At 32.2% G+C, this 16,258-nt stretch overlaps 3 protein-coding genes across 3 annotated transcripts; 1 reads left to right on the top strand and 2 right to left on the bottom strand.

Moving 5' to 3' along the window:
* Positions 1-426: 426 nt before the first annotated feature.
* LOTGIDRAFT_183527 (hypothetical protein) lies at positions 427-9,041 on the top strand. Its single transcript, XM_009063833.1, has 17 exons — positions 427-458; positions 1,341-1,392; positions 2,160-2,213; positions 3,219-3,250; positions 3,626-3,682; positions 3,859-4,158; positions 4,506-4,648; positions 4,813-4,902; positions 5,664-5,819; positions 6,158-6,232; positions 6,441-6,551; positions 6,745-6,961; positions 7,276-7,389; positions 7,768-7,830; positions 8,112-8,189; positions 8,385-8,539; positions 8,710-9,041. The coding sequence occupies exons 6-17, from the start codon at positions 4,101-4,103 to the stop codon at positions 8,767-8,769; spliced, it is 1,320 nt and encodes a 439-aa protein (XP_009062081.1). The 5' UTR covers positions 427-458; positions 1,341-1,392; positions 2,160-2,213; positions 3,219-3,250; positions 3,626-3,682; positions 3,859-4,100; the 3' UTR covers positions 8,770-9,041.
* A 2,988-nt stretch (positions 9,042-12,029) lies between these two features.
* On the bottom strand, positions 12,030-13,907 carry LOTGIDRAFT_154623 (hypothetical protein; the record flags this gene model as incomplete). Its single annotated transcript, XM_009063834.1, has 5 exons — positions 12,030-12,196; positions 12,456-12,585; positions 13,143-13,319; positions 13,545-13,659; positions 13,889-13,907. Coding segments are annotated over 5 exons (608 nt in total), but the record flags the coding sequence as incomplete, so codon positions are not given.
* Positions 13,908-14,534: 627 nt separating this feature from the next.
* LOTGIDRAFT_78698 (hypothetical protein) lies at positions 14,535-15,681 on the bottom strand (the record flags this gene model as incomplete). The annotated part of the gene is made up of 3 exons (XM_009063722.1): positions 14,535-14,660; positions 14,961-15,087; positions 15,641-15,681. Coding segments are annotated over 3 exons (294 nt in total), but the record flags the coding sequence as incomplete, so codon positions are not given.
* Positions 15,682-16,258: the final 577 nt, after the last annotated feature.

The following is a 16,258-nucleotide window of genomic DNA, read 5'->3' on the forward strand; positions in this document are numbered from 1 at the left end:
AACCAAGTCTTGTTTATTAATTTAAGCCAATTCTTTAGAGCTCACATTTAATTAGTCACAATTGCCATTCAATTGGATTTGAAGGATTAATTAAGAAGCATTGTTTGTAGGCTGAGGATATTCGCCACCTGGGAGGCAAACAATTATTCGCCTTTGTAACTACATGCAACTCAATAGTGCATATATCTTTTGCATCGGTTTATTGGGAAAAGACCGAAAGAAATTACTTAAAAAAAAAATTTCTAAATGAATAATCTGCGTATTTTCATGTAACTTTTAAAAAGAAATAGGCCTATCCTATCACAAATGACTCATCACTTAGGGGAAACAAAATTTCGTTTAAAATTCGGGCTGTTCAATGAATTGTACTTAAAAATGAAATACGAAAATTACGACTTTCTCATTCTGTAAACAGTAAGATCATGGCGGACGTCGAAGGGAGCGGGAGGTTCAAGCAGGTGCCCGAACAAAGTTTTCATTGATTTGATTTAGTTCTAGCCTAGTCGCTATTAGTCTTTAATTCTAGAAATCGATTATACTTTTCACCAAATATGTGCTTGTTATGATGTGCATGTTTTTGACATCGCCATTATAAAACACTTCAGACTTATCTAAAAATATCATTATATTGTCAACCTTTTCCATTTTGAACTCTTCCATTCTTGCATTTAGCAGTACGTCTGATACAGTAGTTGAGTTCATTTATTAAATTATAGGTTTCTTAGGTTTGCTCTGTTTTGTAGTCATTTGGACATCATATTCTGTGGGATTTCAGTGGTAGGCTAGCAAGAGGCCCTGGGCTGCTAATCTCTTCACTTGGCTTGTTAAAAATCAAAATTTAGACAGATGGTCTAAGAGTCAAAAAAACATATTCATATTTTGAATCCAAATGATGAGATATATTGTATTGTCCTTGGACATTCTTTATTGTCTTAAAGCGATAGATGCACCATTTTATTGACCAATCATACTTAAGGCTCAGAAACAAGAATTTTTTTAGCTTAGCTAATCAGTTAAAGTTTTCACAGCTCACTGTCAAATTTGAGCTTTGAAATCAATGTGTGTCCAGAATTATCTGCATTTGAAAGTTAAATTTTTTTTATGAGACACTGCCATATATAAAAAAAGACATTTAAAGAAATAGGAAGAGAAATTCCTAGTTTGAGATATTTTTTTAAGGAATTATGTGATTTTCGTACATTTCTGATATTTTGGAAGACTCATTACATACTCAAATCAAACCTCCCCCAAAATGGCACATCTGCCTCTTTAAATAAGTAACCTCTTGCGATGAATGGGACTGTCATGAGAGTATCAAAAATGATTTTTATATATTTCAGAAAACAGTTCAGAATCTTTTACAGCAACATTTTAAAGATGATAAAACAAAGTGTGAGTTTCTTTAATAGAAGATATCATTATCGATAAGGGTGGGGCCATTCATACCAATATTTCAAACAATACTATGACTGATAAAAAAAGATCAAGTTTCTAACATTTAGGCCTATATACGGTATCAGTTATCAAATATCCTCAAAAGTATTTACACAATTAAAAATTATTTTGATATAGATATTGCTTATATAATAACGGGAAAAGTAATTGTAACAAGAGGGAAAATGATAATGTGAGGTTTATTAAAGATGAATTCATCTAAAATAAAGACTTAACTTGCCTTAGATATATATTTAGCACCTGTAGCAAGAGGTATTGTTAGACTAGCATTGTTTAAAGTAGTTCATTACAGAATTATAATTAATCTGCTAATTAACACTATTGATAAGATATTAAACGAGAAATGAATCTGTAAATTGGTTGGTATTGCATGGATAGTAAAGTGTCTGCCTCAGGATAAGCCTAGTTGAATAAATAGAAGTTATGTCATACCAATGTCTTGTACTAAAGGGATATGGTAGTATAGATATTCTCTTTACTGAAATAGTTTCTTTAAATGTAGCCTACCCTGTCCTTGGTATATTAATTGAACAAGTTCGATTTTTATGGGGTTAAAAAAAATTTCATTTATAATTTTCATAGAAATGTTTTTGAAATTTATTTATTTTTATCATTTTCAAAGACTGTGTTACAATCAGCCTCAAACATCTCACCCCACTCCCTCTCATCCTTTCATACAATGATATGTAATTTAATTCTTGTAGTGAACGCAGATGCATTAAAATTAGTTACAGAAGTAATGAGAGTATTTGTGAAAGGTGAGAACTACTTGTATTCATTTTTTATTGCCATAGGATTGAAAAGGAGGCTTTTCTAGCTTTTGTGCTTGAATTGTGGGAAGTTCTTCCTTCATTTGCACATTTCTACTTTTCCTTTTGATATCTGTGATACCTTTAATTATTCGGAAAAACTTGACTAGATTTCACTATCTCAAATAGTGCTTCACAAAAGATTTTTCAGTGTATTAGTTACTTACACTTTATTCTACCTTATAAATACATCGATAAACTAAAAAAAATGATCAGGTCATTCCTTTAAAATAAATCAACTCGAATACGTGTTCAGATATTTATGTAATATAACAACAACTAAAATTGCGCACTAAATTGCGCATAAATAAACAACATTTGAACATAAACTGATACTAACAATAGAGACGTCCTAGAGAACAGCCAATCAAAAATAAGTAGGTTACCTATTTATGGTCTACTGTCTGCTACATGAAAGTAGCAGCCAAATTGGAAGTTCAATTATTGAAAGACGAGTTCTAAACAAGTTCAGAATTCATTATATTGTTGGTATTTGGAGTGTTAACATTTGAGGGAATTTAGAAAATACCTTTAACATTCAGTGATGTGTCGATTTCGGCTCTGTTGACGTTCGAAGAAACGTCATCGATGCTGTGTAGTGGCCATGCCAATCAAACTCAATGATAACAGTAGTCCATTAAGGGGCGGAGCTTATATTTTCTTTCCATTTACACAGATTTAAACCGAATGCATGTCACCGCTGTTATCCAATCAAATTGCATGATACCATGTAAACGGAATCGTGCTTTAATTATTAAAATTTGTACTTGATGTCATCATGATTTATGCTAACCTGATTTTGGTGTCTAAAACTGAACAAATCTCATTGGTTGAATGATGTTTTTTGGCAAATTGTAACAAAGTAAAATCTGGAGATGTCTATTGTTGCTGCAGCCCTTGTTTCCCATTGTTCCAATAAAATTCATTGTAGTTTATTGCATTGGTTTGTTTCAGAGACTGCATCAAGAGCTGCTATTCAAGCTAAAGTAAGTTCTCGTTTTTTGAAATATATTCCCATTAAAGGGACAGATTGGCCATTTTGTGGGGTCAATTTGGGTTTTGAATAAAGGTAAATAGTCTTCGGAAGTAATAGAAAATTAAAAATTACGTAATTTCGTTAAATAATTCATCAAGAAATGACAAGTCATCTTTCTGGATACTTCTGGACACACATGGATTTGGAGGCTCTACTTTCGACGGTGAGCTGTGAACACTATTACAGATTACCAGTAGATTAGCTTTGAAATTCCCTTTTCTGAGACTAAGGTACGGTTGATTGGTCAAAGAGATAGCGAACCTGTCCCTTAAACTCCAATGTAGTGAATAGGTATAGAGCTGTTTATGCTTTATTTAATTAACAGAAAGATTTATCTGATGAGGTTATGATTGAACATTTAGAGAAAATTCTCCCACAGTTGGTAAGTACTATTTGATTATTTTGTTGTATAGTGTTTCTTCCTAAATGATTTTTTCTTCTAAGCAACTTTTAATCATCTCACTTTTGAAACATTTGTTTTATCTATAAGTTATTGAAAGGAAATGGACTGGGCTATATTTCAGAACTAATTGTAATCCTTTTTCATAACTTTTTCAGCTGTTGGATTTTTAAAGAAATTTTATGATTGAAGGGAGACAACTACATTGGAGACATTATTTTTGTGATAATCAAGACTACTCCTGGTTAATGAAGTCTATGAGTGAAACTGACCTACTTTGATCACATGACTGTCATGGGTTTTGCACTTCTACTTGTGATTTAAGTTTATGATAAAAACTAAACTACATCTGTTTGAGATTGTGAACTCAATCAAGTAGGAGTGCAAACAGTAATACAAGATGATTTTGAAGTTAGGCCTGGGTTGCTTGCTCTTTTTCTTCTGTACTTTAGCACAGGGTTAGTTTATTTTAAAACTTCCTCTTTTTCTTTTATTATTATTACAGTAAACAGTAAATTTAGACTATTCTGGAAATCTTTGATGAATTGCAATCACGGAATATTGAAAATAAATTATGATTATGACTATGTCGAAGTCACAGCAGTTAATGGATATGTTGACAAAATTTAAAATATCAGACTGCCAGTTGCTCAAATTGACATTTTACCTTCAAGATAGACCACGTAATATTAATGAAGTAAGTTGAGATGCTATAGATTAGTTTACCGAAACGGTATATATTGGCAGGCCTATGATATGAGGAATACATAGTTCAAACACAAGTTAATATTTTGTATAATTATAGGAAAGGTGCTAGAATTTAAAAGTGAAAGTAAACAAGTATGGGACTATGTGACTGTTAGACCATCAGCCCATATGTTTTACTGGCATTACTATACCACCTCATCTAAAGGATATCAGAATTCACCTTATGTTCTGTGGTTACAGGTAATATATCTTTTTGTTATTTTAAGAAAGATTGCAATGGAATTACTGTTAGAATATCCTTATTTCATAGGGGCATAGAAGTGAGGACAAAAAGACCAAGTTAAATTGAATAAAGTTTGAAACACTATAAAATCTGAATTTATCATTTTTTTGCTGTTTTTTAGGGAGGGCCAGGTGGATCTGGTACAGGCTTTGGTAATTTTGGGGAAATTGGTCCCCTTAATGTTACGCTAGATAAAAGAAATACTACTTGGGTAAGCTATTTTTGATATCACATTGATAAAAAAGTAATTGGATAAAATATTTGTTTGTGTATAGAATGGTGTATACAAAGATAACAATAAAGATAATAGATAATTGACGCAATGGTGTAACATACTACTATCTGCCTTTTATTCCAATATATATTATGATTATATTGATTTGTATCACTTGATGACAATACAATTTTGTTCATAGATTCTCTAATCAATAAATTCAAGAGTAACAGTGGTGAAACTGTTACATTATTTTATATGATCATTACCTTTGTTAAAGTATTAATTGATGGCTTATCTTTTTCATCCACTATATTTAACTCTTTCATAAACTAAATTATTTGTATTTTGGTCAGATCTAAAGCTAAATTAACACTTGTGATCCCATCAGAAATCATGTGTCCATCAAGACTTTGCTGGATATTCTGCAATGTCCCTGTACCCCACATGGTTTCACTAAGTGCCAAGTGGTAGGATTTTCCATTCTTTGTACAACTCCATAAGTTAAATCTACCTCTTGACTGTGTTTTGGTACCTTGCAGGGCACAGGGACATCATAGAATATCTGGCAATGTCTTGATGGACACATGATTTCTTACTTATTGTTCAGCTTTGTATAACCAAAAAGTGAGTTGGAGCAGCTCCAATAAAATGTGACGGGTAGGGCCAGATTTGTCAGGCTCGTTGTTTGTAGGTAATCCAGTAGGTACAGGTTATAGCTATGTAGATAATGATAAATTGTATGGTATATATTTCAGCTATCTGTAGCCAGTCTGTTGTTTATAGATAATCCAGTAGGTACAGGCTATAGCTATGTAGATAATGATGAGGCCTATACTACAGATGTTGATATGATCGCTCAGGATTTGCTCACGATATTTACTGCTGTTTTAAAAAAACTACCAGAATTTGAGGTAAATTTCTTTATGTTGGATATTGATGTTGATATTAAGAGACAACAATTGTTAAGGATATAGACTTCTATTTATTCCTTTTGAACACAACGTTTCATTAAACATACAGGAAACATTCTCAAGTGATGAGAAGATATTTTTTGGTGGATTTCAAACATGGTATTAAGAATTGTGAATATCTTCTGATGTTCTTTTTTATATGAACCTAATTCTTCTCAAGCGTGATATGAAAAACAACAAGGATCAAAATGTTCTTTGCGTAAATGAGATGATGATATTTTTTGATACAAGAGCTATATTAAAATAAGATATGAATATATATAATATCATTATTGTAGACAGTACCATTCTATATATTTTCTGAATCTTATGGTGGTAAAATGACTGCAGCATTCAGTGATGTTCTATATTCAGTAAGTGAATTTTCTTAACAGCATTTATTTTCAGCTTTCATTGTTTTTTGTTTATCTTATCTCATTTGGTCTTTTCAATTTTCAACCAATATCAAGCCTTTTTTTAATGATTTTCTTTTGTTATGAATTATTCTTTTTTTCATTTGAAACAATTGATTGATCATACTTTAATCTTTCTAAAACTATATACATTTTGTTTTGTTTTCAGAGTATACAAGCTGGTAAAATAAAGTGCAATTTTAAGGGTTTTGCTATGGGAGATTCATGGATTTCTCCAATTGACTCTGTTTTAACATGGGCTCCTTATCTACACACTAATGTAAGTCTAATATATTTCTTCTCGTACAAATATAATCAAGTAGATAAAATAGACAGAAATCAACAGCAGTTTGATTTCGTTTAATATGTGATAAGTCTAGAAAAATGTTACTGGACATCGTAACAGAAGCTAAAATTGAGTTCTTCCTACTGGTACACCTATTACTTTTATACACTGGTGGTTTACTTTTCAGTCTTTAGTAGATTTAGTAGGGTATACCAAGGTAAGTGAAGCAGCCATGAAGACTGGAGAGTTACTTAACAAGGGAGAATACTATAATGCTACACAAGAATGGTCTGCTACCGAAAATATTGTAGAACAAGTTACTAATGGGGTCAATTTTTATAATATTCTACAGTGGGGAGGCTCTGAACTGCATGCTAAAATACCACCAAATTTAGGAAAATTAGGTAAGAAGGAAAGATAATAATATACTAGGTTGCAATATATGTGTTTCTTTCAGGATCAACGCTGTAAGGACAAGTCAAATGTTGTTTTGAGATGGGTGAACAACCAATGCTACTAATCATATTAGGTTTAAGAATGATAAAGACTAAAAAAAAATCTAAAATATCTGCCACCGACAGAGATTAACTGACTGCAGGTATTCAAGTAGTGCTTGTCTTGCTCTTTGTATTAAGACAAGATAGGATAATTTGTATGTAATTTATAGTATTTTTATTTATATCAATTAAATATAATGAATTTTGAATCTTTTGTTTAGAGAAGTTATGGCACCGACATGTTGGAATTTACCAGGCAGATTCATTAGCAGAATTAATGAATGGACCAATCAGAGAAATGTTGGGAATTATTCCCAAAAAAGTCACATGGGGAGGTGAGTCATTTTTAAATATTCTAGATGTGGAGCTTCTGAATTTTACTTGTCACTTCTTTCAGTGTCAATCAAGATTTATATGTAGTGTTCTGTGGGGATGTTTCTTATTTGGTGATGGGGATTTCTCAAGATATAAACATCAAGTTCATCCATGCTTTATTCAAATATATCCCCTCTCTAGGCTTATCTTGCGTCCCCAAAAAGGAAGGGTGAACTTCTCCCTCTGATTAGAAGGGAAGTAACTCTTGTAAAGAAGTGTCTCATGCAGACAACAATATGCTTATTTTTTTAATGATTAAATTTGGACCGAGTTTTGATATACAGAAAAAATATTCTGATCACAGATTAAGAAATTAATTTTTTTTTTTTCGTTTTAAGGACAATCTGGTATGGTATTCCAGAAACAAAGTGTAGATTTTATGAAACCAATTGTAAGCACTGGTAAGTTTTCTGTATGAATTAACATACAATGACAGCTGGAAAAACTATGTCTGGCAAATTGGTGTTGTTGTCATTCATCGCATCATTCTTGCCCTGTATCACCAGTGTCACTGATTATTGTAGAGAACTTCAAAGATAAATTATACTAAAAATCAAACGCCTAAAGGTTATAGACTGAAGATAGATCTGTGGGACGAGAATCATTGGAATCATCAGACTATTGGTGTGTAATGTAAATATTTAAGGAAGATTATTAGTAACATAACATTTTACTATTTCAGTAAATAAGCTAATCCAGAATAGTGATTTAAAAGTTGTTGTATATAGTGGACAATTAGATCTTATAGTAGATTCACTAGGTAGGTTGTATTATTTTTTAATAATCAAGATTTCCTATGTCATGTTATTGATCCATCCAGATCCACAACTGTCCTTGTCTTCCTTTCCTTCACTGCAAAGTCTTTATTAGTTTTAACAGAGACCTGTAGTTCCATGTAATTTCATTTCACAATTGAGTTTCAACAGTTATATATTTAAATTATTTGATATTATAGGAACAGAAAATTGGGTTCATACTCTATCCATTGATGAAGAATACAAACGAGCCACTAGAGTACCTATTTATAATCCTGTTACCAAAGAAACTGCAGGTTTTGTCAAGAAGGCTAAAAATTTTGAATTTTATTGGATATTGTCTGCTGGTCATATGGTAAGAGATTTAATATAGGCCTCTACAAACTTTGTTCTTAATTGTGGTTTTGAAAGTGTCAAGATGGATAGTTTATTGCAAGATACTAATTTGTTCAATTCCACCAACAAAAGTTGGCAGGTGCTTTCATGTTAACTAATTTTTTATTTTGTTTTGTTTTAATATTTAAGGTACCAGCTGATAATGGCCCTACTGCATTAAAAATGTTAAAGATGATTACTGAGAATTAACTTCTGAGCTTTCAGTTATTACTCAAATGGTAACCAGATTTGTCTTATCAACTTATTTACACATCAGTTACAAACATTCAGTTAATAGAGATTTGAGGACCCTGGTGTGTATAAACAAATTTGCTGAGCTGTGGTAATTAAGTTTATACTTACACAGTTGTACACAATTTGTAGTTTCAGTCATACAATCCTGCCTTTATTTGAAAGAGTAGTTTTTTGTTTGTTTATTAATTTTGTATAGTTTTTGTTAATAAATACTTTGTAATTATGTTTGACTATCCTTTTATTTTCTGCAGGCCGAGACCTTATTCTCGAAATATGAGTATTTAAGTCATGCGATTGGGCAATCACATTTTAATTTAATTATCCTAGCAGAGACTACTATTTTTCTTCAAATCTGAGTTTTATCATACTGTAGTAAAGGTTTTGATGGCCCCTGGTGTAGATGTTCAAAGAATAGAGCTAAATTTCAGCACTTCATAACAGATTTCATCATGATAATCTGATGTTCAGTTTTCCTCTAATTTAAAAATTTGATGCAAGTTTAAACAGTTTTCACACTATATCAGTGAGTCCATGGTCATTACAAACATTTTCAGATGCAGTAAACATGTTGGTGATGACTGTAACTTATGTTTAAAGGGATAAGTGTGCCATTTTGGGTGGTTGGTTTGAGTCTTGAAGATATGTAAATAATCTACAGAAGTACTAGAAATTTACGAAAATCACATAGGCCTAATTCTTTTAAAAATACTTCAAAGTAGGAATTTTACTCGCTATTTCTATACATCACAAGTCGTCATTTTAAACATTCAAACGCAGATAATTCTGGACACTCTGCATCTGAAGGTTCAAATTTCAACGGTGATCTGTGAACACTATTACTGATTAGCTCAATAAATTCCAGTTTGAGACTAAAGTATGATTGGTCAAAAAAATGGCCAAACTGTCCCTTTAATGTTAATATTGGCCTGGAGGTGTTACCAACTTCACAATGCTCAAAGTATTCTGAATTTATATCTTGATTGTTCACCAGCGAATAGACAAATCTTAGACTCAACAGACTATAAACACTATGACATGTTTAACATACTGCATTTACAAACTTCTTAGATGCCAGAAAAGTGGCTATTACAGTCAAGTTACAAGTTCATAATAGCTTGACATTGTGAAAATGGCAAGTTGGAGACATCAAATAAGTGAAGTTGAAAACATATGTTCGGAACATTGAATCTTTAACAGTCACTTATTCCATCCTGGAACTAAGGGGATTGCTCTTGCACAATTTAAGTGTTTAATCAAAATAGAGAACACAAGAAAATTTTAGTAGTTTATTAACTATTTTATAAGCCATTATCATAAATTCCACAAAATGAAATATTTACAATGACAAAATTAAAACAATATGAAATCCCTCTTCCCCTACCCTAAAAACTGTTTTCTTTATTTTCTCATAGTGCTTCAGTATGAACTAAACTAAAACTAAATTTCAATTGAACTACATAACCCTACATCGAACACTTCATGTTACTTTGCACCTGAAGAGTCTGCAGTGATATCCCTTTAAACCATCTGAATATCTATAAATTTGCCAGATTAAAGACATACATGTAAACAAAAATCAAAATTTTTAACTACAATGAGAAATGGTGACCTACCAGCAGGTTTTAAGAAACTGCAGGCTTCATTCCACTTCATTAAGGATGGCAATATAACCAAGAAGGTCATTCTCCAACTGTTTCCCTAGAAATTTTCAGTTGAGATATTACAATAAAATATATTCCAATCAATTAATGCCAAATGACTGTCGCCAACCAAAGTTGGGGGTATTAAACCCAACAGTACAACTGTGACAGTTATAGTAATTTTGAAAGATAATCCAAAAGAAAAACAGTTTTGCTGTCGCCAACTTGTTAGTTAGGGGCAATACAACCCAACAGCTCAAGAATAGCTGTGACAGTTTTTGAATCACAATTTTTTAAATGATGTCGCCAACTTAAGGTTGGGGGCCTAAAAAACCCAACAGCTTTTTGCTGTGACATCTAATTAAGAAATTAGAAACCAGTCGCCAATTTAGAAATTGGGGGTCATTTTGACCCAACAGTCAGAGAACTGCTGTGACCAACTTGCCTGAAATCCTTAATACAAGCACCTGAAAACTTCAAATTTGAAAGAAAACATCGCCAACTATGTTGGGGGCAAAGGCCCAACAGCAAAATAAGTTTACTGTGACTGACTCACTTGATAGTTGGAACATCAGTTGTTATCCACAAAAATGTATGCACTAGGGCACAAAATAAATTATGGTTTGACAAAATAGATATTTTTGTATACCCAGGTAAGCAGTATAGCTTAAAAGCAATATATTTTTGCGTCTCAAATAACACTTGTGAAATTGTAATACATATATATTTTGTGCCCCGAGCATAAAGGCATAGTTCAAATAAATGTATGGATGAAGAAATATGATTGAAGAATATTTTTGTCCAGTTATTTTGTCTCTACCAAATATGAAATACTATTTCAGCTGCCTTTTATGTTTATTTATTGCCCCTTGTGACACTTTCCAGAAAAAAAATATGACTCCAGTTGAAGTGACTTTTCCAGATTAGTTCAAATAATGTAAAACTCGGTTCAGATTTTTGATCTGAAAAGTGATTTGGGAAGATAAAATTTGAATATCGCAGCTATTAGAAAAGTTGACTGGAGCATGTTTTTAACATTAAGAGCATTGTTCACAGACTTGTAGAAGCCATGAAACTTTATAATTGAAATTTAAATGAAAACTAAATTAATGGAATCACATTGTTTTTGATTGAACAATAATATGTGGTATAAAATATTTCAAAAATTTATGAAAACTTTATTTCAAGATGGAGACAAATGATTAAAACTTACCACTCAATGAGTAATGTGGAGATCATATTGACCTGAACAACAACTGAAGTCTTACCTCTTTCAATGGCAAATTATTTACAATGTTAAATATCAATTTACAATAAAATGATGGTAAAAGTGAGAGGCCAGGAAACTGTGCTTATTCTCAATTCAGCACTTTAGCACAATCGTATTCAGTCTCTAAAACATGGAGCCAAACTTTTCAGTTACTGTGGCCTTTGTTTAGCACCCAACATTATTAAATCAAAATCCAATCAAAATTTGTTTCAATCAAACTTAAATAACATTATTCAACAATTTACAATCAAATCCAGGCCTCAAACTTTGAATGATTAAGAAAGAAAATTTAACAACAATAATAACTAATAACGTCCTCCCTGCATCATTCTGCCCGTTCCTCTCATAGCATTGTTAAACGGCATGTTAAAACGATTACCCGGGGCCATGGACATTTGATTGGCCATTGTTGTAGGTAGTCCTCCCATCATTGGTGCTTGTGACATTGGTGGTCTCATTCTTGGATTTGCACCTGGAATTTAATGTTACAGCATTGTATTACAATATTGAGCAACAAAATCAAAGGCCTCTATAACTATGAGAATTTGCAACATCTTTTGTAGACACTCGACCACATATTGTCTCAGTGTTAGACATTGTTGACAGTAGTAAAAATTACATGACCCTTACAAACATTCAAAGGTTCCTATGAATGTTTAAAACTACTTCAATTAGTTTTACATTTTATGTAATGGCTTTCAAATATCACCACAAAATAAAGGGACTCTTACCTGCCATCATTCCAGCTTGAGCTAACATCATTGGCTGCATTTGACTTACAGTAACCATAGTAGGAGGCTGAGTTGTCATGGAAACACCAGGTGTTTTCTTGTAACGTGGTAAAGAGGCTCGGTATTCTTCCTGAAATTAGATTTTTTTTCAATTAGAAATTATACAATAACCTATTTAATCTTATCAACATTTTTTGAATTAACCGTTTCCAACTCAAAATAGCAAATGGCAATTATGTACTGATATTTATGAATATTTATGATTAGCAGACTTACAACCAAATGGCTCTAGACAACTGAAATCTTTAAAAATTGAACCTGGAACTAAAAGGCATGTGCGAATGGCATAATGACATCAATATGGGATATGTTATGCAGGATGAGTTTTGTATTCCAGTATTTAGAGATAAATGACTCAATAGCCATTACTATCTCTATATCTTTATAATTTCTAGTTAGGTAACTCAATTCAAGCACTACAACTATAAAGATATAGCCTTGACATTCCTATGAGCTTCATCAATACTCTAATTAAATTACCAATAAAACTTTTCAACTGTTAAAATAGTGCATCAACTGTAGAGAAATACAAAAATATTCAACACTTCACATGGATAATAAAGCAGGAACATGGACTAACCTCAGATGACAAGCTGTCGATAATAAAATTAGAAGATTATTACTTACCAATGATATATCCTCATCGGGATGCATTAATTTAGAAGTCAAACCTGAGCTAGACTCTGGCTTTTTAATCATTGGAGCTCCAGTGATGGTGGCACTCGAGGACACTGAGGCAGCTGCCGGGAAGGTGGGTTTACTCATACCTATACTACTATTACCCATTAAATTTGGTGGCTGAGACTGAAATAATAATATTAATAAAAATACTAATTCAATCCTATGAGAATGCTTTAAAGGAAAAGAAATATTTACTTGAACAAGGCATGTAAAAAAATAAAGCAATAACCAGACAAAAACTCCTATAACCAGATGATAATTAGTGATCAAAACTTTTTCTGCTTCTTTGTAGATCCTCAATTTCCTCATATCAGCATACAAATTGTAAAAATTGTAAATTACCCTCACCTGAACTGCTGAAGGAAATAGGGGTCGTGGTGGAACACCTTGAGAAGGAGGTCTAGGGGGCATTCCCATTGGACCCATATTTGGGGGCATTCCTGGAGGCATGTTAGGAGGCATTCTGGAAAAAAAATCATTACTCATATTGGATTCATTCTGTATTTCTTTCAAAGTCAACCCATTTGTTAGTGAGACTCTTAGTTTAATTTCAACATTAAGAAAGATTAGAATTCAGGACTTCAGGTTTATTACAATGTCAGTATAGGTCCTGACAATACTTTCCAGCTATTCATTTTTTCAATATTACATCTTATCCAATTTGATCAAATTGATTGTAGAGTCTGACTTACCCCATTGGACCCATAGGACCTGAAAAATAACATCAAAATTGCTGATAATAATCCCAATAAGTTCATCTGTTTTCATAAATGTAATTGAATCTACTGATCTGTTTATGTCAGAATGACAATTTTTATATCAAAAAAAACTTTTGAAATAGAATACTCATTACATGTTACTTGTTGGACCAAACTAACATCTATGACTATAAACAATCATGACTGCACCAACCTTTAGTTCATTTAAAGAATTCCTAAATAAAAATAAGATTTCTACCTACCCATCGGTGCCATTGGACCCATAGGTCCCATTGGACCCATGGGGCCCATACCCATTGGAGGAGGGGGCATTCCAGGGGGAACAAAGTTCATTGGACCTGGTGGACCTCCTGGCATACCACCAGGAAATGTCGGTTGTCGTGGCTGGGGCGGGGCATGGTTAGAATCTTCATCAGAGTCTGCACCTACAGCACTGGCACCACCTGGAATTAACAATAAAAGAACTTGTAAATAATGACACATCATATATAGGTCATATTATAATAGATTATATATATGATAGATTTATTCACAAGAAGAAAGCCTGTTCACAGTTTGTTCTTCAGTTGGCTACTATCATGATCAGAAACATTTTTAATCTATACACACCTTGTTTGCTATTTTTTAATCTTTCATGTTCTTTGATATCTTCAGGTGGAATACCTTCCATTCCATAAATTTCTATTTCACAATTATTTCTACCGGGTAAGGAATTAGGTACTTTATCAATCTTCTCTTTATGTACCTACAAAAAAAAAAGATATTTAAGCATAATGATGAAGAGGATACACCCAGATAAAATCAGTCATTTTTCCAACACTAAGTACAGCTATGGTATGGATCCACAAATTTTCTTTCTCACCAAAATGAAATGATATGACGTTTTATGTCCCACTTTTCTGTATCATGTGGGCTAAAGAAGACACCATAAATGCATCAAAATATTGTAAAATTTGAATGATGAATATAATTTTTGATTGATGATGTCAGCTGTTAGCTTTTTGATTACTGTATAGATGAATTTGTGTGCTTTTAAAAGTCTTACCTGCATGCAATGTATAGAAAGACCAGGACCAGTATATAATTTCTTATGACAAACATGACATTTAAAATGTTTGGCCTTTTGATGCTGTATTAAGATCTTTTCATCATCAAATTCTCTGTTACAATACCTTACAAGAGGTTAAGGAAGGCAATCAACTCATATCAACACAGTGCAAGTCATTATCAAAAATGTTGGTTTGTTTGCCGAATCATTAAAAAATATCTAATATTTAAATCTATTCTAATCACTCTCAGTGTCTATCAAATCAAAAATCTATTTTCGAACACTTTCTATTAATTAGAGGTTATTTTGTGTTTTGATTAGATACAAATTAATGTAGAATTTCAAACTCTCATCAATATACAGTCCTGTCCTTCTTAAAATGAATATTAAAATGGAGCAGAGGATCAGACTGATCAGACTGACCAGAGCCCTACCTATGCTTCTCTAGAAGCCTACCTAAAAGTATCCGAAGCAAATCAATGGACCATAACTTGAGTGATTAATAGAAACAATTTGTATCTAACAAAAAACAAACAGTTCTTGTACTCGTCACTCCTTCTGAACAAGACAAAGGTCACTCAACAAACACATTTTTGTCAACAGAAAAAAGAATGTTGGACTTGATTGAAATCGTATTGCTGTTTGATTTGTTAAAAACAAACACTTTGAAAGGATACCAACACCAAGGCTTGATCTGCTTCTTCTTTTTTCGACCCATAATTGTAAAAGGACCTAAATAAGATATCTATCTATCTACAACGTATTATGTATTGCACTGATACGTTATAACATGGCGATCTGTATCAACCCGGATGCACAGGGACCATTCGCAATTTCCAATTACGAATTTCATCTATTTGCATTTTTAATCCACTAAATATTTGTCAATGGTCTCTAATAATGAATATTAGACAATTTAGATATTTTTGATTGAAATATACGATTCGTTATTCTACAAAAAGATTTTATACAATTGCAAAAATCTCAACAATAACTACTCCAAAATAGAGAAGATAACTCTTTCCTTCAAATTTATGTTTTCAGGGAAGACAGACTAATAATATTTAAAGCCACAGTATGCAATGCGATATGGTTTATACACATTTAAAGATGGGTTTCCTTATTTTCATAGTGTCAAATTAAGCAAACTATTTGAATAATTGGTGCTTCTAAGGCATTTATCATGTATTCTTAATCATATCAGTATGTTCTTATAGCATATAATTAAGAGTTTTAACCAATCATAAATGCTCATGTATGTACAGTCTTGATAAACAAAAAAAGACTTTTTCACC

The sequence above is a fragment of the Lottia gigantea genome (genome assembly GCF_000327385.1).
Source record: "Lottia gigantea unplaced genomic scaffold LOTGIsca_6, whole genome shotgun sequence".
NCBI lineage: Eukaryota > Metazoa > Mollusca > Gastropoda > Lottiidae > Lottia > Lottia gigantea.

Coding starts and splice junctions, on each gene's coding strand:
- LOTGIDRAFT_183527 (XM_009063833.1), top strand. CDS start 4,101: ATGATTTTGAAGTTAGGCCTGGGTTGCTTGCTCTTTTTCTTCTGTACT. Junction 4,159..4,505: donor CTTCTGTACTTTAGCACAGG/GTTAGTTTATTT, acceptor GTATAATTATAG/GAAAGGTGCTAGAATTTAAA. Junction 6,233..6,440: donor TCAGTGATGTTCTATATTCA/GTAAGTGAATTT, acceptor TTTTGTTTTCAG/AGTATACAAGCTGGTAAAAT.